Below are 27281 nucleotides of genomic sequence, written 5' to 3'. Positions count from 1 at the left end.
TCGGTAAAATGGGATGGCAGTACCGTCACCATAGAGGACGTACCAGGTCAGTCACCGGGGAGGTGGAGACCCTGGTACAATAAATAAAAAGGATGAGGATGAAGACGGGGCGGGCGCAGAGCAGTGGAGACACTGATCCTACAAGCATGAAGCAGGGAAGCCTTACCGAAGGAAGCTAGGTGTTCTGAACCTCGGGAGGCCAGTGTTACCCACTCGCTCACTGCACTTCCCTCCTGACAGGCGGGGGAAGGTGGTGGGTTTTGGAGTCTGACGGACCTGGTTTGAATACAGGTTCACCCACTTCCTGTGCAGTGATCACCTCTGAGCCTCCACCCCGTTCTCTGCCATCTAGACGACAGCCACTAGCCATACACGACCATTTAAAGTTTTAAACCCGGCTTCTCGGCCACACTGGCCACGTTTCAAGTGCTCAAAGCCACATCTGACGGTGGCCCCACATGGGCGGTGCGGGATAGACCACCTCCGTCATCAGAGAGGGTCCTGTCGGAGGGGCTCACCTGTGACCTCACTGGGCGGGTGAACACCTGGCCAGGCCAGGGCAGAGGGCGGTAACGGACGCTCAGCCTGCCCCTCCTTGGGGATTCCAGCTGAGCCCTGAGTCCCCTCCCTCACCTGGCCTCAGGTGTGCCCTTCCTTGCAAAGTGAAGGTCATGCCGGGTCCAGCTGCTCTGACTGCATTTCTGCTACTGACTTCCCACGGGACCGAGTGACATCACCTCCCGGAACCTCAGTTTCTTCATCTGCAAAATAATCATTCAAGCCCTTCCAGCCTCAGAGCAATGCTGCCCAGAGTCAGGCGAGCAAATGACTGCAAGTCATGAAGTCATGGAGGGGAACCAGAGAGTCACAGGGCAGCGTGGCGAGGTGGGCAAAGCCTCCAACTGGTGTCCAAACCATCTCACTAGCTGAGGACCCTCGGGTCCTCAGAGGAGGCTGCATCTGAATTCCTTCACTGGAAAAGGGTCACCATGAAGATACTGACTCTACACTTCCACGTTACCCTGAGGATCGGTGACGCAAATGGAAGTGATCTGAGAGCAGCAGAGTGCTCCTCAAGTGTAAGGTGTTCCGGGCCTGCTGCTCCTGCACAACACGCTGGAGGCCCCGTCTCTGGGCCAAGGACCTGCCACCTCCTTGCCTTTCTGGGTTCCGTGCCCCTCCCCTCTATCTACCCCCCACCCCCCACCCCAGAACTCTCCTGCTCCAAGCCCAGAGACCAGGTTGGCACAGAAATGGGTCAAGACGACCTATTCCGCTGATGCCGGGACAAGACAGCGAGCCCACTGGGGCCACAGGGCCAGGTTCTATCCAGGACGTCTGCTTGCCCCTGTGACTGCCCCTTGGGCTGTAGGATCTCGCTCCAGGTGGCCCCGAGGGGCAGCAGGGGGCAGCGTCAGGAGCGCAGTTCCCGGTGTCCGGACTCCAGGCCTGGGCTCGCCGCTCGCCAATCTTGCAGCAGGTGCTCCCTGGATGCAGATATCAAGGAAATGGGGGTCGGAGAGACACCCAGCCGGGCCCTGCCCTCCGGGGACTCTGTCCGGTTGGCCCTCTTTTTCACCTTCCACTCCCCCACACCCTACCTGAGTTTTGGAAGCACCCAGTGGGATCTCTGCACCGGGGCAAGGGCTGCCTGGGGCTTTGGGTCCCTTGATGAATGGGGTCATTTTTATGGAAAACTTCCTACATACCATGACCTATGCGTGCATGCAAAGCCACTCCAGTCATGACTGCCTCTTTTTAGCCCTGTGGACTGGAGCCCATCAGGCTCCTCTGTCCCTGGGATTCTCCAGGCAAGAATACTGGAGTGAGTTGCCACGCCCTCCTCCAGGGGATCGTATCAAATGCAGGGATCGAACCAGTGTCTCTTAGTTCTCCTGCGTTGGCATGTGGGCTCGTTACCACTAGTAACACCTGAATTTCACAGGCGTTCCTTTTAATCTCCACAATTACCCTGAGACTTTCATCACCTCCAGTTTACAGAGAAGAAAAACAATCAGGTAAAGACACGCAGACATGCCCAAAGCACACACGTAACAGGGGACCAGGCAGGGATCTGGACTCAGATCTGAGTAACTCTACAGCGGCCTCTGAACCGCTGCATGCTCTATTGTCTCCTGATCCTGTGTCCCCCCAAAAAAGCACTGCTGTTCTAGGAAACACTGCTTCCTTCAGGATCACAGGATAACAGGAGAGATGGGGAAGGCAGAGAGGCTGTGCCGCTTCCCTGAGCTTCCTGGGGGAGAAGCACCCTCACACACTCGTGCCCGACCCCAAGCTGGGCTCAGTGGGAGCTCAGACAGTGCCTGGACGGTCCTCTGATTTGAAGGAAGAGCCCTGGACGAGCCATCAAGGGTCCACTGGGGGCTGGTGACCCTGTGAGAGGTAGCAGGGGCCCCTCCAAGTGACAGTTCTTAGACCACAAACGATCTAGTCCCAAAACAAGGCGAAGGGCATGACTCCTATTGCTACTGGACACATATCCAGCTGATATAAGCAGAGTTTCCGGCCTGGTTGGCTGTCTCAGGCAGGAGAGATGGAGGGGGAGGTCAAGGAGGAAGCAGGTCAGGGGATGCGGTAGGTCTATGATCGTCCAGATGGCCCTGACCAGTGGCCCAAGGACTGAGAAGCTGGCTGCCCAGGTATCTTCTGGCTAACTGGGTATCAAGCAAGAAATGCCTGGATGTAGCCTGGTGTTTAAGAGTGAACTCCGGGTGGCCTGGATGGGAGCGGGGTTCGGGGGAGAATGGACACGTGTTCATGTGTGGCTGAGTCCCTTCGCTGCCCACCTGACCCATCACAACATTGCTAATCGGCTATACCCCAGCACAAAATTAAAAGTTAAGAAAAAGATCGAACTCTGGAGTCAGGCAGTCTGGATCACATCCCAGCTGAGCTGCTCACTGGCCATGTACCCGTCAAGTGGCTTTCCTGGGCGGGTTTCCTCGCCTGAAATGTGGGGTAACAACAGCACCTATATCATGGTGCTGGTGAAATAAGAATTACATAAAGCTCTTCATCCAGAGTCCAACATGTGCTAAGCACTTAAAAACACTAATTATTAATGATGAGAGCATTTCTTGAAAATATTAATCACTCCCACCTGTGAAAAAGACGAAACTAAACAGAGAGAGAGAGAAAGGAACACAGCGTTTACAGGTGTTTAGGTTGCACGTCTGCACTGGCATGGGCTTCTTGGTACTTATGTCTCATCCGCAGTCCTTGCCTGGCCAGCCAGCTTAGCAGTCCCATCGGAGCAGGCATCACACACTGTCTTAGCCTGTTGTTGCTGTTGTCCAGTCGTGTTGACTAGGTCGTGTCTGACTCTTTGAGACCCCACAGACTGCAGCATACCAGGGTCCCCTGTCCTTCACTAGCCCCTGGAGTTTGCTCAAACTCATGATCCACTGAGTCAGTGATGTTATTTAACCATCTCACCCTCTGCCACCCCCCACTTCTCCTCCTGCCCTCAATCTTTCCCAGCATCAAGACCTGGGTCCTGGTTCTTCGCATCAGGTGGCCCAAGTATTGGAGTTTCAGCTTCAGCATCAATCCTTCCAATGAATACACAGGGTTAATTTCCTTTAGGATGGACCGGTTTGATCTCCTTGCTGTATTAGCCTGATCTACCCTCAACCTCCACAGCATCGGGCATGAGACCATGTACATGATAGGACCCCACAGGCTCCAGAACTTCAGCTCAAAAGGACACCTGCTGTGCCAGCCTGTGTGTGTGTGTGTGTGTGTGTGTGAACAAAAAGGATAATGCACAGTTCTTGCCCTTGAAAGGGTCACAGTTTAGCAAGGGAGGCTCTCAAGTCATCCTGTGACAATCTAACAGCCCCACACTCCCAAGCCCACGCGCTCCTACCTGACACCTCTCTCACCCCCACAGTCCTGTGTGCACACGCATCCCCCTGGCTCCCTGGGCTCAGAGGCAGCTCTGGCTCTGGCCTGTCTGGAAATGTGGGCTTTGGTCTGAACCCTGCATGGAGCACAGAGGTTTCAAAATGGAGTGAAGAGATGTTTCGTCCTGGGTCAGCCCCGTGGGTCCGCTTCCCCACCCCTTGTCCGTTTTTATCAGACCCTCCTGATGGCAGGTCTGTGAAATCTCTCCTGGAGGGGTAGTGTGGGTCCCTGGACTGACCTTGTCCTGATGTGTTTGATCAGCTGTTTCCGGCCTGCGCTGGGGGAACTGGTGCACGCAGAGCCGGCAGGAGTGGTGTTTGATCAGAGCAGCTGGGGAGCTCTGGGCTGGGCGAGCTGCTGTCAGCCTTCTGCCCAGCTCTTCTCGGAGGACAGAGAGAGGAGGATGTCCTGATGGACCCGCCCATAGGTAACTGGGGAGCCCCGCTCGCTAGCAGTGGGGAGAGGCGGAAGGTGAGTCCTGCCTGAGGGTATGAGGGCAACTGGAGGAGCTCTGCCGGTCCCTGGCTGGGCAGGAGGGACACCCGCAAACCCCCAAAGCTCGCCGTCTGGTGCCAGGCATGTGGGAAATACAAGTGTCCAGTGGACGCGGGACCCATGCTCTGGTAGCACCGGGTGACAGAGCAGAAGGCAGGACAGACGCACAAGAAAGGCCTGGCGAGGATTCACAAGAAGCTGAGCTCGTCCGCCGCACCACCCCCCCGCAACCATGTCCTAGATCCTCTCTTCTCAGTGAAGCCGTGAGTCCTGGAGTGCTTCCCAACAAAGGTCTAGGACAAGGCACGTGGAGCCCCAAGTTCTTTCTTTTTTACCCAAACACGTGCCTGAGCACTGGCTCGTGGAAGGGAAGATAAACAATGAATCTGAGAGCTCCAGAGGCAAGGCGGGACGGCTGGACGCCATCGCATCCTTGGTGTTTCCGCTTCCCGCCTTCTGGCTGGATTGCCCACCAGACCGCCAGTCTGCGCCCTTCCTCGGACGGGACCCCTAGGCGGTGGGGCCAAGCAGTTCCGAGAATCCCGGCTCCTTCTGGGAGGTCCTGTCCCCCTCTTATCGCTGTCCACCCCGGCCTGAGACAGAGGCTCTGGATTGTTTATAGTGCGGCCTAGGGAGCTCCACGGGAACTTCTGGGTCTGGGTCTGGGGCTCCCCTGCCCTTTGCTCCAGGCCCTCCATCCCAGGGCATGTCCTGCCCTTCTCTGCCCTCTTCCCTCAGGTTCAAGTACTAGAATCAGGAACAGACGTCATACCGTTGGGCATTTTACAGATGTTGGCCCTCCCCCTCACAGCCGTCGTCAGGAATGACTCGCCCAAGCTCACGGTCAGATGGGAGGAGGGCTGGGAAGCTGCAACTTGGCTGTGCTTCCAGCAGCCGACCCCCGGCCCAGACTTGAGATAACGACACCGCCGGGGAATCGCCCGGCCGCTCTCCTTGCTCTGCTCAACCACTCCTGACCCAGAGCAGCACTTCACCTCTGCACGCACTCACCTTCACGGCCAGAGCCCAGGATCACTGCTCCAGACACGACCGACGGCTCCAGACCCCTCCCCACACACACTGCTCAGGCAGAAAGGCCTACGTCCTAGAGGCCTCGTGGGCTCTGGGCAAGGGTCAGGACTGTCCCAGACGTGAGCAGAGCCACCCCAACCCCGCCTCGGGGCAGACCTGAGCTCAGGGGGGTGCGGGGTACGATGCCCCCGCCTTCCCCGCAGGACTCTCACTGCGGAAACTGGGAACATCCTGCCCGCGTGGCTCCCTCTCGTTTCCGCGTTGGCTGCCAGCAACGTGACATTTTCAGCTGTTCACCACGAAAGGTTTCTGCTTATTTCACAGTTATCTGCTCAGCACTTTGCGCTTTGGGGGCAGTTGAGGTTCAAGAGATAAATGGAAAGTGGTGGGTGTTCTCAAGATCCCCAAGGATGCAGAGAGAGAGGGGAAGAGGTGAGACGTGTAAAGGGGCGGGAATGAATGCTCTCCCCAGCACTGGAAAATGTAGGGAACGGCTGACCTGCATGTGAAGGACTTATTAATAACAACTACAATTTTCAACATCAAGTTCATTAAATCCAGGCTTTTAATTAGAACAATTCTGTGGGGTAAATACAATAATTTCCTCTATTTGTGAATGAGCGAGCGCTGGGAGGAGGGAGCTTAGAGAGGATAAGGATCTCACCAAGGTCACAGTCATAAAGTGACAGGGCTGGGATGCGCCGAGGTGGGTCTCTGAAACCCAGACACCACGCCTGCTCCCTGGGAGCGAGGGACTGGAAAAGGAGACTCCACCTGACAGGCGGGTCCTGGCCGTCCCCAGGCCGTGCTCACACGGCCCGCAGGGTCAAGAGCCCCTGGGAAAGCAGGCCTGTCCAGCCTGCTCCCATCTGACAGCTGCCCACAACCACAGAGAACACGGGTCTGCATCATCACAGTCCATTTGAAACTCACACAGCATAATTCTTTCCAAAGTACGTATTTTATTTATATAGAGTAGTTCAAGTTGAATGCAAATTAATGGTCTGTAATCCAGTTCCAACAGCACCCTGTGACGGCTAGCTGCCCTCACCACGGGTGGTAGCCACTGTGGCTAGCCTTTGTAAAGGACGTGATCAAACATTTCCAGATTGGGAAGAAATCTAAATTAGCCCAGGGGATTTTTTTTTTTTCTTTTTTCCAACAATGTCATCCCCAAAGCACAATGTCCTCTCCCTTCCCCCCAAGCCGAGTCCGAGGGGAGCAACTTTCTGACTTCTTTCTGGCTGTGCTGCTGAGCTTTGGGCCCAAGTCCTACCAGCCCCAAAGTTTTCCATGGCCACAAGACCCCAGATCATTCTTTCGTGCCCACTTTCTCCCTGACTCCCCAGAGCCCGGGAACACGCTGGGACCAGTGGAGCTGGGCAGAGGCTGCTCAAGCCCTCCTCTGACAAAAGCACCCCCGATTTTCTCCACCGCTGCCCAACTATCTACCCCAATTTCAGAGATACCGCTTGTCTCCTGGAACCATTGTGTAAGGCTGGCAGATCCTCCAACCCTCGGTCCATTTGTAGATCTCAGGGACGTGAGATATAAACACCGCCCCCCGCACCCTCAATACTAATATGTAGTTAGCCTATGGTGGCTGCAGCGTCGCCTGGGATAGGGAAGCTCTGGGCCCGTCCCAGCTTTCTCCTTGGTGCAAGTCACACCGCGGGCAGAGAGCGGGCTCCTCGTCTCCCTGTGTGCCTTTGTCTGACTGGGTCTCCTTTCAGCCTGCGACTCTCAGGGCTCTTTCCGGGGGATGAAGCTGAAGAACACTCCGTGGTTGGCGGGGGGGAGAGTCAGACAGCTTCCTCAGAGAGGACTTGAACCACCAGCGGAACCCTGCTTTCACACCAGAGATTGTGGTGCTTCCTGGGCTCAGCGTTTCCCAAACATACAGCTTCTGAGACAGAAGAGAGAGGCCTTATAAAATAAACAAGTACAGACCGCTGTCTCTGTCCACTCCCTTTCAGCCTCTGTTCACACACTTGCCCAGGCCCATCTTCCCAGGGTGGTCCTTGCTCCTGAGTGTCTAGCTGCCTCACTCACCTGTGATGAGCAAATGCTTTTCCATCACAGATCCCCCACTGTTCCCATGGAATCAGACTCCAGCCTGGAATTTGCCTGCCCTTTCCTCCTCACCAGGCATTTCAGGAGCTCTGACATCAGAGAAGGGGGCTGGGCGGGGAGGGGCGGGGGTCTCACGAATAAATCCAAGTGTTCCAAGAAAGCCCACAGACTCTGGGTACCATGGCCAGTGCCCCAAGGTTCAGCCCCGAGACCGTCGGGGCAGCGACACGGCAGCAAAGGCCACGAGTGCCACATGACAGCCAGTGATGTGGACAAAGCAACCCGGGAACAGCGTCCTGCAGTTCAGAGTCTCTTGGGCAGACGGAACTAGAGAAGTCTTCCTACAGTGGAATCTATGCTTGGGGATCTCCAGGGAGCAGCGGTGTAAAAATCACCGTTGATGCGGCATCTTGCAGAGGTCCACTTGGAGCAGAAACGAGACTGAGGGTGGACCTTCCCCTCGCGCCGACCAGAACCCACACAGGCCTCGTGCTCCCGCTGCCTGTGCCGGGGCTCAGAGCGCAGCAGGCGGCAAGCCCCGCTTCCCCGCCTGCTCTCGGCAAAGCGAGCTGCGGGTCCGGCCATTCTGAGGTGAAGGAGCGTCCTGCCTCCGTCTGGGTCTCTGTCCGAAACCTGAGAAAAGGGTGTCTCGGTACTTGACAAGGATCGGAAAGTTGGGGTTAAAGTTTACAGCTTTCTTTATTCAGAAGACTTTTTTAAAAAGAAAAAAAAAATCACTTTCCCCTACAGGTCCTCAGTCATTAATTTTTAAATTTTTCCTTTTTTGGCTGGAAGAAGTTTTGATGACGCTGCGATTCCCAAGTACCCCTGCCTTCTTATCTGCCGGGCTTGGCCTCCACACCCTGCGGGCTGGACAGCTCCGTCCTTTCAGTGGGGTTTTATCTGGTGCCAAGCGGAGCTTCGGTGTCATCTCGTCATTTGCTGATCAAGAGCAGTCCTGGTCTGACAGCTCACGGGGCTAAGAAACCTTAAGAAGATAGAGACAGCCCTGGCAGAAGCAGCGAGGGCCTCACAGGGAGGCCAAGTCTTAAAGGTTTGAGCACCATCTTCTGGTCAGTCATTGGCCTTTGAAAACTTCATTTACTTCCTAACAGGAAGATCCCTGAACTGACAAGCTCAAGCGATTTGCACAGAAAACGAGCACGCGGCTGGAGGTGGGAGCGAGCTGCAGAGCTGCCTGCAGAGAGCGGGCTGGTGGTAAGGGCCATCCTGTGGTCCGGCCAGCAAAGTGTGATGGTGATAAAAGGACTGACCTCAGTGACTCGAATCGACCCCCTCCCCTGCTGGTGCCTGGTGATGTGAAATGTGCTCAGAGAGAAGGGGTGGCCTTGTCTTCAGGCGGCCTGTACCGTGAGGGTGAGGGATCAGACAGGGGCTTAGCTGCACAAGCTGGCAGGGAGCCGTGCTGGGCGTGGACACGCTGCCCTCGCAGACATCAACCTTCTGGCATCAAGGAAAGGAAGATAAATGCTAGCCATTCCCTCCAAACGGCGGGAACCTATATCCATCTAATTGCACTTCATAATGGATTCCATAAACCATTAATTATCAGATTATATTTTGGGAACTGAAGACAAAAAAAAAAAAGCTCTGTGAAGTTCAGACCTCAGAGGCCTGCTGGCCAGCACTCCCCGTGGCGGCCGGGAAGGGCGCTGCCACTGAGGCGACACCCGGGGCAGGGGGAGGAGTTGGGGGCTGCGGGCACCGCGCCCCCTGGGCCCACGTGCACCAGGGGGCGGCGGCCAAGGCCTCCAGGTTGGGTGGAAGGTGAGGCTTTGATTAAGGAAAGGGGATAAGGACACCCCGGAAACACCGTGGGAACCAGCCTCTGGTGCAAAACACCACGAGGAGTTTCCGGGAGGGCAGGCATGGTTTGCAGCTACGTGGCCTCACAGCGGACACCCCCACGGCCATGGGAAGGGCCGATGCAACCGACAGGGTGGGCCTCGGCCTGGAAACGAGGCCTTCCTGATGGGCATGCGGCTACTGGTCCTACCACCGCCGTGCGGGGGCTGGGAGGACACCAGACTCGAGGAGAGGGATTCCTGCATGGTCTGACGGTGCGGCTCTCTCCCTTCTCAACGGCCAGAAGGCACTGGCAGTGTGTGCTGGCCCACTCCGCAGGCCACGGCCCCGCCTGGAGCTGCCACTCCGCACACTGAGGGCTCCCGGCACGTCACACCTGTCCCTCTGGTCACCGGCCCTTACCCCACTGCTCCTTCAGGCTGTTTCAGAAGCCTCACTCCACTTGGGGTGGACAGGGTCACAGAGGCCGCCACAGGAGGCCTGTGGGGAACGGGCCTGCCGACCACGGGGGGGTGGTCGTGTTGGCTGCCAATGACTCAGATGCTGGTTTTACGAGAACAGCCATGCTTCTGCCCCTTTCCCAAGGGAGACCACTTAGGTTGGTGCGAAGCTAAGATGCTCAATACCGTGCCAGGGAGGAAGGGCAACAGGCAAGTGTGGAGCTTTTCCTCCACTGCACACGCAGGACCCCCCCGCCACGAGCAGCCACTCATTTGGCCTCCCCACAGATCAGGGTCACGGTCCCGTCCAGCAAGTCCTCCACAGTCACGGCCACGAGCTCAGAGCTGGTCTGGGCTGTCTGGGAATCCGGCAACGTCACGAACACCTGTGAGCCAGCAAGCTGGGTCTCCTCCAACGTGATCACCTGCTCCGTCGGAGCCAGCGGCTCTGGGGTCTGGATCACCTGAAAGGGAAAGGCCGCGAGGCAGGGCTGGGCAGTGTCCACAGCTGGCTCCCCAGAATTTACATGGTTTTCCTCTCACGCTGTAATGATGGTATTTATGTTTTCACCTGAGGAGAGCAATTACATGTGCCTAATGGGAAGAGGCAAGTCTAACACACCCGTGATGCAAAAGAGAAGGCAGGCAAACAATTTAAATAACTCTGTGTGCTAAATTGCTATAATTTAGCTCAGTACGCCATCTCAGGGCGCCTGGACTCTATGATTACACACCAGTGAACACGGGCTCCGCTTCTCACACTGGTGTTCCTGTCTCGAGGATTACACCACAGAGCTAAGTGCCATGTGAAAGGAGTGCTACTGAATGAAGGTGGTTCGTGTCATGCTTGGACTGGGGAAATGGGGATGGCTGACTGGTAGCCTCAGCTTGCCGTAGGTGGCGTGTCTGGGCCTTGATCAGGTGAAGGGCCTCACTTGGGAGGCTAGGTGGCTACAGGAGAGAACAGGTAGACAGAATGTGGCTTCTATCAGCTCCCCTGCGCAGCTCACCCAGCTGAGGTACCCCTTCAAATGTGCATCATCTGATAGAGCTGACGTCCCCATCACCGGGAGAACTAGTCTGCTAAGAACACCTACTTGCTGCCTGAACCTCAACCTTCTGAGCCATGGAGCTTGGGATAGCTGATGCTGTCAATGCGGAGGGCCCACACAGGGCTCAGCCACCCTGATTCTTGAGGGCTGGTCGAGAGCAGAGAGTGTGTCCTCCTCTAGACAGGAGTGGAGAGACGGGGGAGCCAAGCTCAGCCACGTCTCTGCTGTGGGAGGGAAGAGGCTGACTGCAACGTTCAATAAAAAATCATCTAGGACAGCAGCTTTCAAACTGTTGTTTTAGCAATGGACTCTCTTTTGTTTTTCCCCTCCAAAGGACATCTTACCAAGAGTCCTTATATATATATATATATAAAATAAAAGCAGAGCTGTTCTTCTGAAATGGCAGCAGGAGCAGCACCCAGAGGCCTGGACACCTGCCTCGCCCTCTGCTCTGCACAGAGGCCTGCAGGAATACCGCTGAAGGGACTGCTCAACGGGACAGGATGGAGTGCAGCCCAGCCAGCTCCCAGCCCCTCTCTGGTCCAGCCACAATTTACTGTCAATCAACAGAATGGAGCTTCATTTCCTCTTCTGCCCACCCTCTCTGGAGAAGACCAGAAGAGCAGTAAGAGTTCCAGAGACACAAAGAGGGCTGGAGAAAACACAGCCTTGAAACTGAGAAGAGGCAGGTTTTCCCCCAGAAAAGCCCAGACATTCAAACATGCTTTGAGCCCAGTCCACAGGGGCTTATCAAAGTGTTTCCACCCAAGGTGGTCCCAACAAAGAGCTCATCCACCTCCTCCAAGGTTTCCTGTAACTCTGACCACACCCCATGGTGGTCCACAGAGGGTGAGGGAGGGTGTGAATTGGGAGCAGAGGCCCAGGTCATTTTGCTTTTAAAATTCTTTTTCCAGCCTCTCTATACCCAGGGGCCATTTCACAGGCAGCCACCAGGTGGCTAGAATTTTGTGTTCTCTCTGATAAAAGATCCAGGGAGACTTCTGCAAGATCCTCCTGGCCTTGAAGTCATCACTCACGGAGCCCCCTGAGAGTCCCAGGAAGAAAGGCTACTTGTCTGAAGGGGCTGCCTCCGGAGAAGCCTCAAGACCCCTGGGTCAGCACCCCGCATCCGAGGTCCCACAATCACCTGCACCAACTGCGACTGCGTTTCAGCGCCCAGCACCTTTGGGTGTTCAGACTCCAGGTGACAGTCCAGCTGGGCCTGGGAGGTGAAGAGCTCCCCGCAGAGCTCACAGGGGAAGGTACTCTCCGACTGCTTGAAGTGCTCGGTGGTGACGTGGTGCTGAAGGGCCCCCGGGAAGCGGAAGGTGGCCGCACAGTACAGGCAGCGGAAGGGCTGCGACCCTGCGGGAGGGGGAGGAACGTGTGGCTGAGGGACCCCGGCAGGTCGGGGCTGGGAAGGGGCGGGGCGGGGCTGGGCCAGGCGTCCAGGGGCAGCTCTTCAGCTTGTGTGGGGCCTGGAGCTTGAACAACTTGGGGAGCCCTCTTTAGGGAAATGAATACAAATTTACACACACAGGATTGGGAGCTTTGGAAAAGTCCCACCAGTGAGAGGTCCCAAGTTCAGCTTCATTAGCATCCGATTCAGGCTACATCTGCCTCTGCCAAAGCCTATTATTCATTCATTCAATGGTAATGATGTTGACCATTTTGTCACTTTTAACATCTCTGAAATGGGATCAATGATGTACCGCTGCTGCAAGCCATGCAGGTCGGGTGTAACTGTCCACGAGCGCCTGTGCACGCACTCTTAAAGAGGCAGCATGCACACCTGCAGCATGCCTGTCCACTGCCTGAACGAAAAGCCCTGAGACGGGAGCCGTGCGTGTTTCTAACTCACAGGAACCCAATGGTTGAGGAGGGGGGAGGTCAGGTTTGAATGGTGAGCTGCATTCCCAAAGCAGGAATCAGAAGAGACTAGCTCTACGCTAATGCTCAGGAGACCTAAACCACAGGCCTTACCACGCGCTCCCTCCCCGGCGCTCTTGATGGCAGAGGACAACCCCGTGTGGAATAACATGCATGCCAACAATTTCACCTGAGGGCTACTCTGGGAAGCCGAGTTCTTATGTTAATCAACTTACTTAATGGCAGATGAGACTGCATAAAAATCTATGTCAAACTGAGCCCAGAGCATAACTTAGGATAACCAGTTTTTCTAATGGTTCGTTAAAAACGGTGCCTCTTAAACAACTGGCTTTTAGGTTTGATGCAACATAGCAGCAGCAACGACCATCACAGGCGATGCGTGAGATGCCTGTCCGCGCGGGGCCTGGAGAGTGCTCCGCGCACTGCCGTGTTTGGGTCTCACGGTTACCCGATGAGGCAGGCAGTACCCTCGGCCCCACTTTGCAGATGAGGCACTTAGCCTGGGCCGCGCAGCTGTGAACGGGGGACGGGGAGGGGACGCGCCCTGGGTCGCCCTGCCCTGGGGCACCTTGCGGGGCACTGACCTGAGTGCTGGCACTTGATGTGAACCTGCAGCAGGGCTGGCGTGGGGAAGAGCTCCTTGCACTGGTCACACTCATGGAACTTCATGTCTGCGCAGCGCACGAGAAGAGACGTGGTGGGAAGAACGAAAGGGAGACTCTCGGAGGCCGGGGAGTACCGGGGCTGGGGCGAGGGTGCACACATCGTGGGCATCTTACAAGCGCTAGCAACCTGACTCCTACGCTAGGGGTTGGCCAAAAAGTTCATTCAGTTTTTCTGCACGATGTTGCTTTCTGGCCAGCCCAACACACCAGCGAAATGTGTGGTAAAGAGCACCAGACGTGGATCCAGAATGGCTGGATGTAAAGGGGAGGATTGCAGAATCAAAGGAGGAAACACCCGGGGCTTAGCGTACTGCCATGCGCTCAGGAAAGCCTCCCTGAGCGCGAGCTGCCATCATCATGCCATTTACCTGCCACACAGGTGTGAATAATCGACCTTCTGAAGAGAAGGGAACTGGCTCAGAGAGAAGGGTCACTTCCCAAGGTCACACACTGGAGTGAGGAGACCCACCCCAGGCTGTGTGCCCTTTCCTGTGTCACGACCCCCATCACCCGGGGACGGCGGGAGTCACACTGCTCGAGGTTCTAGGACCTCTGCCTCTGCTAGTGGACGGGTAGACGGACATGGCACCCACGGGCATTCCAGGGCGTGCCGGGGAATCACCGAAGCACCCCATGCTCCATCACGGGGAGGAGCAATTTGGGGCTGGAGCCCAGGGCGCTGACCCACTGGGCCCCTCCCACTCGCCAGACCCCACTCCCTGTCTGGGGAACCCCAGCGTCACCTGCATGCTCCGTTTTGATGTGCTTCTTGTGTTCAAGGGTGTTGGAGAAGGTCTTGTCACAGGAGCTGCACTGGAGGGACGAGAACTTGGAAGATCGATGGTTCTGAGCAGCAAACACGTCTGGGTGGTGGGTCCGATTGTGGTACCACAAGCCGGACAATTGCTGAAAGCAATGTGGCAAGCGTCAGGTCTTAAATGTTTCCGGAAGCTGGAGGGTTCACAAAGACTCAGGAGAGACAAGCGCTCCCAGGGAAGCTTATGATCTGGAGTCCCACTCTTTTTTTTTTTAAAGAGTTTATTTGAGCAAAAACTGATTTGAATAAGGCAGCAGCCAATCTTAGAGAGAAAGGAGCTGCAAGGAGTGGGGAGCCCAGTTAGTTAGTTGACCTGGAGTCTCACTCGTACGCGTCACCGTGAGCGCTGACAGGCGACGGAAGGCTGGTATTCATAGCAACGAGGTGCCCGTGTGTGTACTGAGGCCACGACAGGGCAGGGCTGGGCCCTTCAGAAACGCAGCCTCACAGCACGCCTGGGGGGGAGGTGCGAGGCTCTCTGCAGTGCCCACGGTCACACGACTAGCAAACAGAAGCACCAGAGCCACACCCTGGCCTGCCTGGAGAATCTGTCCTTCACCACCCAGCTGTCTCTGGAGGCCCAGGGCGCAGCAGGGAAGCCTGGAGAGGGGCTGCTGGGCCAGCTCCGAAAGCCAGGGTCCCTGCCTCCTGGGTTCTGGAGCGGCGCTGTGACACTCTCCCTACAGCTCCACGGATTCCCAGAGAGCCAGCCTAGGTGTCACCCAGCCCTGCAAACCCAGCGTCCCAGCACAAGGCTCAGAACAAAGCTAGCTGTCCACGTCAGCTGAGCTGAAATGAGCTGCTGGGCATCTCTCTGTACCCAAGTGTTACAGACGCCAGCAAGGGCCATCCTCCGCTCTGTGGTCTCAGAGGGCTTTTCACAGATGTGGTTTCTTTTCAGATCCACATGGGGTTTCACTTAATTACATAGCGAACTCTAAGGTAAAAAAAAAAAAAAGAGCTCTTTCCTAGGAGTTAAGGAAAAAAAAAAAAAAGAAACCCACAAAACACCAGTAATTCTGCTAAACAAGATAATTCCAGCCACTGTCATCCTCACATCCCTTGACACACGGATCAATAGGTTCCAAAGAATGTTGAGTATCCAGGGAAAAAGCAGCATTCAGTTCAGGACAAGGCTGAACTCTAAGAGAAGGAAGGCAAGGACTCTTGGCTCCAATTAAAGCTCCCCGCCGACCCCACTCTGACCAGTCACCGCAGAGGAGCTGAGTAAGCTACCAGCTGTGTGCTTCATGAGAACCAGCCGTCCCGTCACATCCTGGAGACTCGGGGTGTCCCACAGGCCGCCAGCCCCAGGGGGCCGAGGGGGACCACAGGGCGGGGGCGGGGGGCGGTGCGGAGCTGGGGAGGCTCCCGCGGGGGCCGGGCTCACCTGGTAGGCCTTGTTGCAGATCCCGCAGCTGAAGGGCTTCCCCCCGACGTGGGTCACCATGTGCCGCTCCAGCATGGATGGAGCGCTGAAGATCTTGCCGCACGTCGGGCAGGGGTGGTACTCCTTGGAGTGTACCTCGTGGATGTGCTTGCGGTGGTCCTGCAGGGTGGGGAAGCTCATCCTGCACTTCTTGCAGTCGTATGGGTCTTTGATGTCTGGTGGGCGGGGGAGACACCACAGGCAACAGTCAGTGAGAAGAGGTTGGCTGTGTGCAGTTCCAGACGCCAGGCTGCTCGGAGGTCACATGGGGCCATGGATCCAAGGGCTGGGAGTCACTGTTATCTACCACCCACCTCCTCCCACCTTCGTTCCGGGGTGGGGGGTGAGACTCCTCTGAGGCTTCTGGATTAAGCGCCTCTGAGCATTTAAGGACTGATGCTGAAGCTGAAACTCCGAAACTTTGGCCACCTGATGCGAAGAACTGACTCATCTGAAAAGACCCTGATGCTGGGAAAGATTGAAGGCGGGAGGAGAAGGGGATGACAGAGGATGAAATGGTTGGATGGCATCATGACTCAATGGACATGAGTTTGAGTAAGCTCCGGGAGTTGGTGACGGACAGGGAAGCCTGGTGTGCTGTGGTCCACGGGATTGCAAAGAGTCAGACACGACTGAGGGACTGAACTGAACTGAGCATTAAGCAGTTTACCTCAACTCCTCACTTCACGTCTTATGATTCAAACTTGATTTTACTATTTTCCAGGAAGCAGGACTCTTCCCTTCCCCTGGTGGTGAGGGGCACTGTGGAGTTTTCTAGTTCTCCACAGAGACTCCCCATACATCACTACTGAAGCATCACTACTTTCTCTGTGGTCAGTAGGACAACTCAGAGGAGGAATGCGTCCTTGATCCCCACTTTAGATTCAACCACAAAAACATTTTTAAGCCATGTCTACTAAGTGCCATATGACGGGCGAGTTTTAAGTGCCCTCCATGCCCTCATTCACTCAATCCTTCCAATAACCCTATGTGCAGATTCTATGACCAGCCCTACTTTACAGATTAGGAGAATTGAGCTTTAGAGAATGTCCGATGGCATGAGTAGGATATTGAGGAACTGGGTAACCAGGCCACGCTCTGCACTGCATGCTTAACTGGACAAGGCAACTCCTCGGGGGAACCTCAAGAATGAAAACTAGCACTGATGAAGACTACATTTGCCAGCCCTGTGGCAGGAGACATGAGTACTTTCTCTGAAAGTAACGGAAAGTAAAATGTTTTAATAATAAAATCCTTTGCTCACAAGAAAGGCCCAGCCCACAAGTCAATCTCCTGTGTGCGATGATTGAGATTAACTTGGGAATTCCGACATGCGGTGGGACTCGGGATCGTTAACTAGTTTCCCCGCAGACATGAGCTCATGAGATCTCAGATTCACACTGTCTTCTAAGACACCTGAAGGGATTCTCCAGAAGCAGTGAGGAGACCATGAAACAGGCAAGAACAGCCGACGAGAGAGGGGCCTGGATGCTGGACCTGCTGCAGGTGACGCACGCCAAGTCATGGCGGAGGGTTCAGGGTCTGCTCTACTCTGAAAACTGATAAGTCTGCCCCTCTCCTGACCCCACGTAACGCTCCTGGGACAATGTGACTGGAGCGGAACGCCACTGAAAGAGGCTGAGCGGACTTCCAAGTTGTGGCACTGGCTCCAAGCCAGATCTCCCTCGGCTGGACGTCCTTGTAAAAGTCCTGGGGGGTGATGCGGGTCACGGTGGGAGGCACTGTGTGTTCCTGTGCTGCCCAGTGTCCAGCCACACGCTGGGCACATGCCCGCCCTGGCCAAGTGCCTTGCTGGCCGGCTGACAACAGGCCTGAACGTGTTGACAGAAAGCACATGTTTGTGAGATACCGCATTTGCCAACAGCTAGAAACTGGTGTGTGGGGAACAGAGGCAGGGAGGGGAAAAGGGAAGACGGGAATGCAAGGTGCAGGGCGTGAGGGAGGAGACAGGCTCTGACCGTGACAGATGGCACCAGAGATGGCTGCTCTTGTCACCAGCGCTGTCTGCACTTCCTGAGCGCGTTCTGAGTGTCAGGCGTGGAGCTTCACGCTCCACGTGTGAGGTCTCTTCTCCTCTCTCAACAACCCAGTGTGGCAGCCTTACCATTTCCTCTCGCTTACCGAAGGGGCGGAGCTTAGCAAGAGAAGGAAATCTGTTTAAGGCCTCAAGGAAGTGAATGGCAGAGTAGTCAAGATTCAAACCCAGGCCCGTGTGATTTCAGACCCGGGCTGTGAAGCCCCCGCTGGGCTGTGCCGATCACGCGCCTGCGACAACTAGCGCGGCTGGAGACGGTGTGACCCGCGCGTGTCTCCTTGATGATGCGTACGTGCGTGCCCGGTCACTTGTTACATCCGACTCTTTGTGACCCTAGGGGCTGTAGCTCACCAGGCTCCTCTGTCCATGGGATTCTCCAGGCAAGAACACTGGAGTGGGTTGCCCTGCCGTCTCCAGGGGATCTTCCCAACCTGGGGACTGAACCCGCATCTCCTGTGTCTCCTGCATTGCAGGCAGATTCTTTACCCACTGAGCACGGGGGAAAAAGCCCTTTCTTGATGATGGGGGATCACAGAATCTCCTCTCCCTCCCCACCGTGTGTGTAGAATGGACATGTGTCTCTACCCGTAGCAGTTCTAGTCAAAGGGGACAAAGACAGGGCCGCCGCTGCTGCTAAGTCGCTTCAGTCGTGTCCGACTTTGTGTGACCCCATAGACGGCAGCCCACCAGGCTCCCCCATCTCTGGGATTCTCCAGGCAAGAACACTGGAGTGGGTTGCCATTTCCTTCTCCACAAAGACAGGGCAGACCCCACTAACTGAGTGAACACAAGGCATCCAGAAGAGGATGCTGAGCAGCAGGCTTTTAAGGGGCACGCGAGGGGCCACACGCTACACATTAATTCACAAAGTGTCCGGGCTGCTCCTCGGGGGAAAGGCAGGTTATGACCAGAAGGAGAGTGGGAGAGGCGGGGTGGGAGGAGAAGAAAGCAGCTCAGCAGACAAATGGGAAATATTCTGGGGCTCTGTGAGCCTGTCTGTCACAGAGGCTCTTTCCTTCAAACATAATTGGCCTCTGTCAGCCAAGAAGAGCCAGGTGGGCTAAACCAGAAGACAAGGAAATAGCCCGGACAGAGAAATGAGGCATCACACAGAGACACGTTAAAATGGGATTCTTCTGGAAATAGCAAAGAGGGACTCCAGCTTTTTGCAGGAGGACAGGGGAGGGGAAGGCGCTGAGCGGGGCCCGGGAGGGTGGAGAGCCGGCCGCCGTGAGGACCGCTGCATGCCTTCCCAGGGCCCAGCCTGGTGCCCGGTGCAACCTCAGTACGTACTGTGAAAGGTGTGCAGGTGGATGGAGAGCCCATTGGCCTGCCGGAAGCCCTTGCCGCAGTCTCTGCAGACATACGGCTTGTCGCCGGTGTGCGTCCTCACGTGGCGGGACAGCTCGATGGACTGGGCAAACACAGCGTCACAGTACTGGCAGGCATACATCTTCCCTGGAAACACAGAGGAGTCTATCAGAGCCAGCACCAGGCATGTAGGGCATTCATAAAAACACAGTCACGTTCTAAGGCACACGGCAGGGAAACATCAGGTACTGTGTAACGCGCTGGGTGCGAGCTCTGGGCCATCCGGTCAGACGGCACCTCACCAACACAGCAGATCACACAGAGGGCATCAGCGTGGCCTCCCTGCCCTGAGACTACCCATCTGTGAATCTGGCCACTGCAAGTGAGGACGAGCTGATTCCATTCCCAGGAAACAGATATATTCTTGAGCCCAGAAACACCTGAGCCTGGATCCCTTTGAAAACACACAGGGCAGAAATGCACATAAAAATGACAGACAGAGCTTCCGAGAATGAAAATTTTCTGCCAGCAACTTGCTCTAAAGATTCTCTTGCCTTCTCTATTTTCTCATACACGGAATGAAAATACAATGACCAGACTAGACTGCCAAAGAGTATTAGAAAACACTGGTAAAGAGCATGTCTGGAAACCTGGTACTTGCTAAAAAAAAAAAAAAATGCTAGAACAACTGTACTTCCAATCACCCTTATGGGCCAACAAAAAGGGGGAAAACCTATAAGGTTAGGGTCCAGACCCCCCAGATCATAGGGTTGACCTTAACTAGGGTGACCAAACTCATTTTCATTTTTCGTATGTTTACCCTTTGGAATAAAATTTTGTTAGGAAAGAAAAGGGTTTCTAGAACTAAAAGCTGAAACTATTGAGAAGCCCAGGACTCAGCCTTTGGCCGCCTTCTCCACCTTCTGGATGATCTCATCTCAGAGCCTTGCATTCCATCTGTACACTCACAGCTCCCACATTTAGAGCATAAGCTTCAGACTTACAGTCACTGCCTATCTATCGGTCTCCTTCTCCACTTGGAGGTCTAAGGGGTATCTCAAATTATCATATAGCAAGACAGAGCTCCGGATTCTCTACCCCACCACCCACCCACCCATACACACACACACACTCTCACATACCCCCACACCCACACACAGCCACTCACACACACACACACACTCTCCCTCTCTCTCCAGTTTCCCCGTTTCCTTAAAGGGCAGCATCACTTGCCTGGTTGCTCCTGTCCAAACCCCTAAGCCATCCTTAATGCCTCTCGTTCCCTCACATCCCACATCTAATCCATTCTCCATCCTGTCACTTCCACTTTCAACAATACAGCCCCCAACTTGAATGTTTTTTACAGCTCCGCCAACATGGCTCTCATCAAAAAGTCCATCACGTCCACAATGGATTAACTATCTCTTTGTTTATCCTATACACCTGCCTTGTTAAGGTTTATTGTCCAGAGTGGTCAGAGTCAACCAGAAAAGCTGTGAGTCAGATCCTATCACTCCTCTGCTCAAAACTCGCCCATGGCTTTCCGTGGTAGACAGACAGTGCTCCCAAAGAGGCCCACAGCCTCACGCCCGAGGTTGTGCACTCGTCACCTTACATGGCAAAGGGGACTTGGCAGATGTGACTAAGGATCTTGAGATGAGGGCACCCTAGGTACACCAGCAGGCCCAACTGGAATCTCAAGGGTCCTTCGAAGAGGCAGGGAGGACAGGCAAGGGGGGTCACAATGACAAGGCAGAGACTGCAGCTACAGAACCCCCTCTGGCAGCTGCAAGAAGCAGGGAACAAACTCCCCGAGAGCCTTCAGGAGGAACGCGCTCTGCCGAAACTCTGGTGCTAAGCTTCTCAAGGCCCATTTTGGATTTTTAACTTTCAAGATGGTAAAAGATAATACATTCATGCTGTTTCAAGCTACTCTTTCTGGAAATTTTTTACAGCAGCAATAGAAACTAACACTCCTCACATAAAAAGCCAAGTCCTTACCTTGACTCCTAAGATCCTATAAGAGCAACCTTTGGTGACCCCCCTGACCTTATTTCTCAACATTGGACTCTCGTGGACTGTGCTTCAGCCCCTTCTAGTTCTCTTGGGCCCCTCAAGCAGGTGAGGCTCTTTCACTCCCATGTGGGATGTGGAGGTGTGTGGTCCTCATGGTGATGTTCTTCTCCTGGATCTTCCACTGGTTCCATTCAGGTTTCTACTCAGATCTCATCTGCCCTCACTGTTGACAGAAATAAACAGGGCCTGACCTGCACCCCTACTGCTTACTCGGCTTTATTTTCCCTCACTGCAATGACTACTATCTGAATTTATATTATACATCGATATACGATTGGTTTTACCCACTGGAATGTAAGTTCCATGAGGGTGTGTACAGTTGCACCATCTCTAGCACCTGGAATGATGCTCAAGAAATTCATTCACTCTTGTAAATGTTTATTGAGGGCCTCCTCTTGCTGAGTACTATTCTAAGTTCCACAGATACAGGGGAAAGAGGGGGAAAAAAAAGACTGAGCGCTCTATCCTCATGCAGCGTGCATTCTAACAGGGGGAGGACCAACTATAAACAAAATAAATTAAGATGGTAGATGACAGATCGATCCTATGGTAAGCTATATGGAGAAAACCAACGCAGGAGGGCTGGAGTGCCGAGATTTCACACAGGGTGGGCAGGAGAGGCCTCACGGGAAAGGCGAGGCATGCGTGAGGACTTGCAGGTGGGGAGGAAGTGAAGCCTGGAGGCGTCTGAAGGGAAAGTCTTCCAAGCAGAGGAACAGCCACAGCACAGGTCAGCAGGAGGTGCCTCGCAGGTCAGAGGCCTTGCAAGAAGGCTGCAACAGGTGGAACAGGGCGAGTGAGGGGAGAGCAGTGAGGGATAAGGTCAGTGGGGCATCAGGGGACTTGATCACGAGGAGACTAGCAGGCTACCTTCAGAGTTCACGCTAACTGAGGTGAAAAATCTTTGCAGGGCTTTGAGCAGAGAAGTGACCTGCTATGGTTTAGCTTTCAGAGGCTCGCTTGAGCCTGCGCGTTGACCACACTGCCCAGAGAAAGGGGGTGAGGGGGAAGACCAGTTAGGAGGCAACAGCAGTGATCCAGGTGAGATGATGGTGGCATTTGCGCTCACACATAACTGCTCCAAAAGATGCACAGCCTCCTCTGGGAAGCCTTCCCTGACCACACACCTCCTCCTCCCCTCCCACTGGACTAGAAACCCTATGTCCACCTTCCGTGTGTCCCTGTAATGGTTTTATTCCACCTCACACCACTGAGGTCTCTGTCGCTACACTAGAGACACTCGAGACCATCAGCGCCATGCTCACAGGGATTCCAGGTGACACATTCAGCACCCACCACTGCCTGACCCACAGTGCATGCTCACCCACGGTTTTCTTACGCTTGACCTCCACCCCGAAGCCCACGGGATTCCTGGCTTTATGTGAATCTGTGACCGTGAAGTCACCGCACTGTCAGCTGGCCGCTCTTTAGACTCTCACCCTAAGCTTCTCACACGTCTGTGCACAGAGGCACTCCCCGCGTCTGTGGGCCTGGAGAGTCTGCGTCTGTCTCTGCTGTTGATCTACCTGAGCCTTTTTGTCAGGCCTAGTTTCCAGTGGGTTTCAGGCAGTCACACCATCATCTGCAGGAAGAACGCAGACACCCCCACGCCTACCCTCTGAGTGCTTCTTCTTGGTGTGGTAGGCCAGGGCGGAGGCCTGGGTGAAGGTCATCAGGCAGCGCTTGCACATGAACGGCCGGTCCCCCGTGTGGAGGCGGAGGTGGTTCTTCAGGGTAGAGTTGGCCGCAAACTTTGCCCCACACTCTTCACAGGAGAACGGCTTCTCGTCAAAATGCTCCGTCAGTTTGTGGTACTGCATGCCTAGGGGAGCCGTGCCAGGGACCAGAAATATGAGTGTTAGAGCTATGAAACCAGCAGGAGGACACGCCTGAGCACTGCCAGGCCAGGCCTCGAGAGAGAGCGTGGTGTGAATTCACTTCTCTGTTTCACTAGGTCTCAGGCAAGGGAAAACCACCTACTGCTGCTGTTTCTGGGACTCTTATTTACTCTCCAGAAACCAGTGGTACATGGAAACCAGAGTATCATGTGAGAAAGAGCTGGTTATCGTCGTGAATAATAACAGACAGTTTACTGAGCACTAACTCTACTGAAGACACGGTACTAGGTGTGTCAGCCATACTGTCTTAGATCTTCATGAAAGCGAAAAGTTGCTCAGTCGTGTCCGACTCTTTGAGACCCCATGGACTATACTGTCCATGGGATTCTCCAGGCCAGAATACTGGAGTGGGTAGCTGTTCCCTTCTTCAGGGGATCTTCCCAACCCAGGGATCGAACCCAGGTCTCCCACGTTCTGGGCGGATTCTTTACCAGCTGAGCTACCAGTGAAGCCCTAAACCTTCATAACAATCCAAAAAAGTGGGTGTTAATCAGGGTACCTATTTGACAGAGGGTGTAAATGAAAGCTCAAGATGCTGATTCCCAAGCTCTCGCTCTTCTCAAAACGGTCCCCTGCCTCCGCTGTATTTTCTAAGGCCTTACACAGTCCTTCCTGTATCCTGGAGGCAAGGCCTGGAATCCAAACTACAACACAGTAAGTGCCTTACATACGAACCTTCGAGTTGCGAACTTTCAAAGATGCGAATGTGCCCCTGTATGCCAGCTGCTGACCTGGACTACTGTACTTTTCAAGGTACTATACTATAAGATTTAAAATGTTTTCTTTTTTGCGTTTGTTTTTTATGTAGCATTGGTGTGAAAAGTGTTATAAACCCATTGTAATACAGTACTACACAGCCGAGCAGGGTACCTAGGTTGACTGCTGGACTTAAAGCACACACTGTCAGAACAGCAGTCGTCCACACGGAGGGGACTCACTGTGTCTGAATCATCATCCTCCATGACCACGCCTTTCTGAGCGTACCTGAGGCATGAGCAAATTCTCGTCCACAGAGGTCACAGGTCACCGGGAGCCTCTTCTTCTTCTTCTTGGGGACGCTGGGCTCTGCAGCCGTGCCGTGGGCCTCCAGCTGATGCTTCTCCAGCTCCTTCTTGGAGTCCTTGGCCTCGTTACACTCCTTGCACTGCACCTGCTTGCTCTTGGCCACCCGGCAGCGCTTCATGTGCACCTTGAGGCGGCAGTAGAAGTGGAAGCTCTTGTCGCAGGCCTTACAGACGAAGCTCTTCTTGGCAGAGTCTGGGGAGGCAGACGGGTCTTTCTCCTGCTGCTCGGGCAAGGCAGCTGTCTCTCCTTGACCGTCCTGGTTTCCAGGCTGGCGGTCTTCTCCGGCTGGCTTTTCACCTGCTTTGTCCTTGCCTTCAGAGTGAAATTTACCACTCATTGTCCACCTTTCCTTCTCTCCCTTTTCCTGAGTAAGGAAACCTGTGCAGGAGAGAGATCGCACGGCTCTGGAAATTGTCCTGGCTTCTACTTTGCTTTCTAACTTTCCTTCTTTGGGGGAAACTGGAAACTACTTGGGACCCTCATCAAACTCTAATGAAATATCACTGTCATCTCTTTTCTCTGACAAACACAAACCATATCTATGGTCTATGACTCCTCTAAGCATTCAAGAGCATACGCAATAAGTAAGGTCGTGAAGAATGAACTCTTCCATGAACTGCAGCCTCTTCTCTCCAGCAAGGAGACAAGCTGGGGGCCTAACAGGACCCACCCGCCCCGTTTCTTACCAGTGCACGCTAACTCCTGCATGACGGGCTGCAGGCCTGGCGAGGATCTGTGGACGCTGCACAGGAGCTGACATATTTCAGTGGCTGAGATGGATTTTTCCGCGGCTCTGCTCAGCAGTGCTCCCAGGGAAGCTTCGGGGCTGGCTGTCTCAGAGGAGCTGCTCAGAATCTAAATGAATACCACGAGACCAAGGGTTGTGGTTAACATCAGCAGATTTTCTCTATGGTTTACAACTTAGGAAACAAAGCTAATTTCAGGGAGGCATTGCCCCATCTATAATAAGTAACACATTTCTTCCTATACATATAGCAGAGAGCCCCCTTTTCTCCAAGCGCAGGGAAATTCACAAAATTTAAACAAGGAGACACATGTGAAGACCACTGTGCATATACAAAGGTGCAAGTAAGGAATCGATGAGGTATTTCTATGAGAAGTATCTACTCAGAAACCAGGAGTCTCCTAAAGAACTTTTCTAGATCTCAGTATCAAATGCTTGGGAGAGCTATAGGATGTGGCTGTTGGCATTTCTGTCTTGAAGACTGAGATAATTTTTCATTGTATATAATGGTCTCAGTGTCGGGAAGCAATTCTGCATGATCAGTGCAGGCTTCACATTTTTAGATACTTAGATGTACCCTTTTAAACATCATTTTCTTTCATAAAGAAACTCAGCTTTTTAAAGAAGGTTCAAATAGGGGCTTTAAAGAGGCCAAGAATATTATTTCAAAGCCACCCTCTCAGAATGTTAGAGCTATCAGCAGAAAGAGTCAGTATGCTGAGAAATACAACTAAACCATCCACAGATGGCCAAATGGAATTTTCATTTTGGGGGATATTTTATTTCTGCTCTTTTCAAGTCTATCTAAATAAACCTGATGTCCCTGGAGGCAGGCTTGAGACCAATTAGTGAGGCTAAAACTGATCAACGGCAGAAGCCCCATCTCTGAAGTACGAGGCATGCTGGAGAGAGTCTAGCAGATGAATCTCTCCTCTGAAGCCCCACAGAAACGTGTGCCGTCTTCTGCCCATCTGACAGTCAGACCAAGGTGGGGCTGTCACCTGTGTGGAGAGTTAGAAAAGGCCCTTCTACACACCACAGCCATGCCCATCTGGATCAAAAAGCACCATAGGTGAATCTGTAGCTAAATTTCATGTTCCTTTATGATTCTTTTGCACTCAAGATGCACAGGATCCTGGGATGAACATCCGTGAATTCCCCCCGCCATCCCCACCTGGTTTTTCTGGGACGCCGGCCACACTGTGAGAAGCCTTACAGAAAATGAGTTGGCACTATTTGCTACCCCATATGGGCAAAAGCTTTGTTCTTTCTATGTTTATTTTGGCTCTTTCTAGAAGCCAGAACAGAGCGTGTAATAAGACCAATTTTACTTTTCTTCCTCTGAAAAAAGTTGCTTCTTAGAACATGTGACAGGAGAGTATCATGGTTCCCTCTGAATTTTCCTAGGTTCAGACAAACGGACTCAGTCTGCCTCTGAGTCACTTGAGCCCGCATTCCAATCCTGGCTGCTTCTCTGACCGGCTGGCACATCCTAGATCTGTCACTGACCCCTCGGAGCCCCAGGTCCCTTATCTGTAAAATGTGGGCGACAGCACCTGCCACGCAGAGTTGGGAGGATGAAAAGAGCGAAAGCGCGACAAATGTCTCCTGGTCCCAGGCCCGCCCACAGCAGTCGCTGAACAGGAGCTGGCTCCTCCCTTAGGAGAGAACGCGGTCCTGGGCACCGACGCTGCAGAGCTCCCCAGACGCTGCGTTTTCATCCCCAGCGCACCTCTCTCACGGTCGCTGCCAGCTGCTCTTCCTCTGAGGCCAGGCACTTGAGCTGAGCTGCTTGCTGGATGGCCTCTAGGATCAAGCTGTGACGCCTCAGGATGGTCTCGAAGGCAGCACTTTCTGGGGTCATCACTGAACAAAGAGGGGTTGAAAACTCATGAGTAGAGCACTGAGCTGCATTTTTCCTCACCTTTTCTCAGCTCAATTCTTCGGCACGAGAATCTACTTCATCCAGCTCCCACCTCGGCGGGGCCGGGGCAGGGGGAGGGCAGACAGCACTGAAGCTGGAAGACTGATATTATTAATAGAAGCGCAGAATAACTGCCCATATTTTACTTTAAGAGGTTTACAAACTCCCACATCCTTGAACAAAACTGCCGGTCCTTACTTCTACTGGTTGGAATGCGGAAGACTGAAAGAGAGCTCTATTTTCTGGCAAGACGGACAATAGTCTCTGGAGGGGGCAAAGCGAGCACAGAGTCCCTGGCACCCTACCTGCCCGGAAGAAAGCGTTAGCGGCAGGCTCCCTTCGTACTTCCTCCATGAGCAGATTCAATGGGCAGGTCTTCGTCTCCTGAGCCACCAGGAGAAGTTGCCAGATGGCCGTTGCAGAGAGTGTGTGCTTTTCTAGAACTGCTGACATCAGAGCACTGAAACTGCCGGAACCAGCATCACGTCTCACGAGCTTCTCCATGACCTTCGGGATGCAGCACAGACACAACGTAAGGGGCTTTCTAGCCGACACAGAA

At 54.1% G+C, this 27281-nt stretch overlaps 1 protein-coding gene across 2 annotated transcripts in view; it reads right to left on the bottom strand.

The window, feature by feature from the left end:
• Positions 1-6020: 6020 nt before the first annotated feature.
• Positions 6021-27281, bottom strand: part of ZBTB40 (zinc finger and BTB domain containing 40) — a 74934-nt gene continuing 53673 nt past the window's right edge. For both annotated transcript variants that reach the window (XM_065930016.1, XM_065930017.1), the window contains 11 exons: positions 27028-27229; positions 26531-26664; positions 24740-24908; positions 23973-24431; positions 22706-22912; positions 18997-19161; positions 15609-15823; positions 14145-14307; positions 13321-13407; positions 11994-12211; positions 6021-10258 (listed from right to left, as the gene is read on the bottom strand). In XM_065930016.1, the coding sequence (XP_065786088.1) occupies positions 10064-10258; positions 11994-12211; positions 13321-13407; positions 14145-14307; positions 15609-15823; positions 18997-19161; positions 22706-22912; positions 23973-24431; positions 24740-24908; positions 26531-26664; positions 27028-27229 (2214 nt within the window). In that variant the 3' untranslated portion in view covers positions 6021-10063. The remainder of the gene's footprint in view (positions 10259-11993; positions 12212-13320; positions 13408-14144; positions 14308-15608; positions 15824-18996; positions 19162-22705; positions 22913-23972; positions 24432-24739; positions 24909-26530; positions 26665-27027; positions 27230-27281) is intronic.

This window comes from Muntiacus reevesi, chromosome 3 (assembly GCF_963930625.1).
Source record: "Muntiacus reevesi chromosome 3, mMunRee1.1, whole genome shotgun sequence".
NCBI classification, from domain to species: domain Eukaryota; kingdom Metazoa; phylum Chordata; class Mammalia; order Artiodactyla; family Cervidae; genus Muntiacus; species Muntiacus reevesi.
Note: the sequence above shows the minus strand (reverse complement) of the source record. Positions and strands in the feature narration are given on the sequence as shown.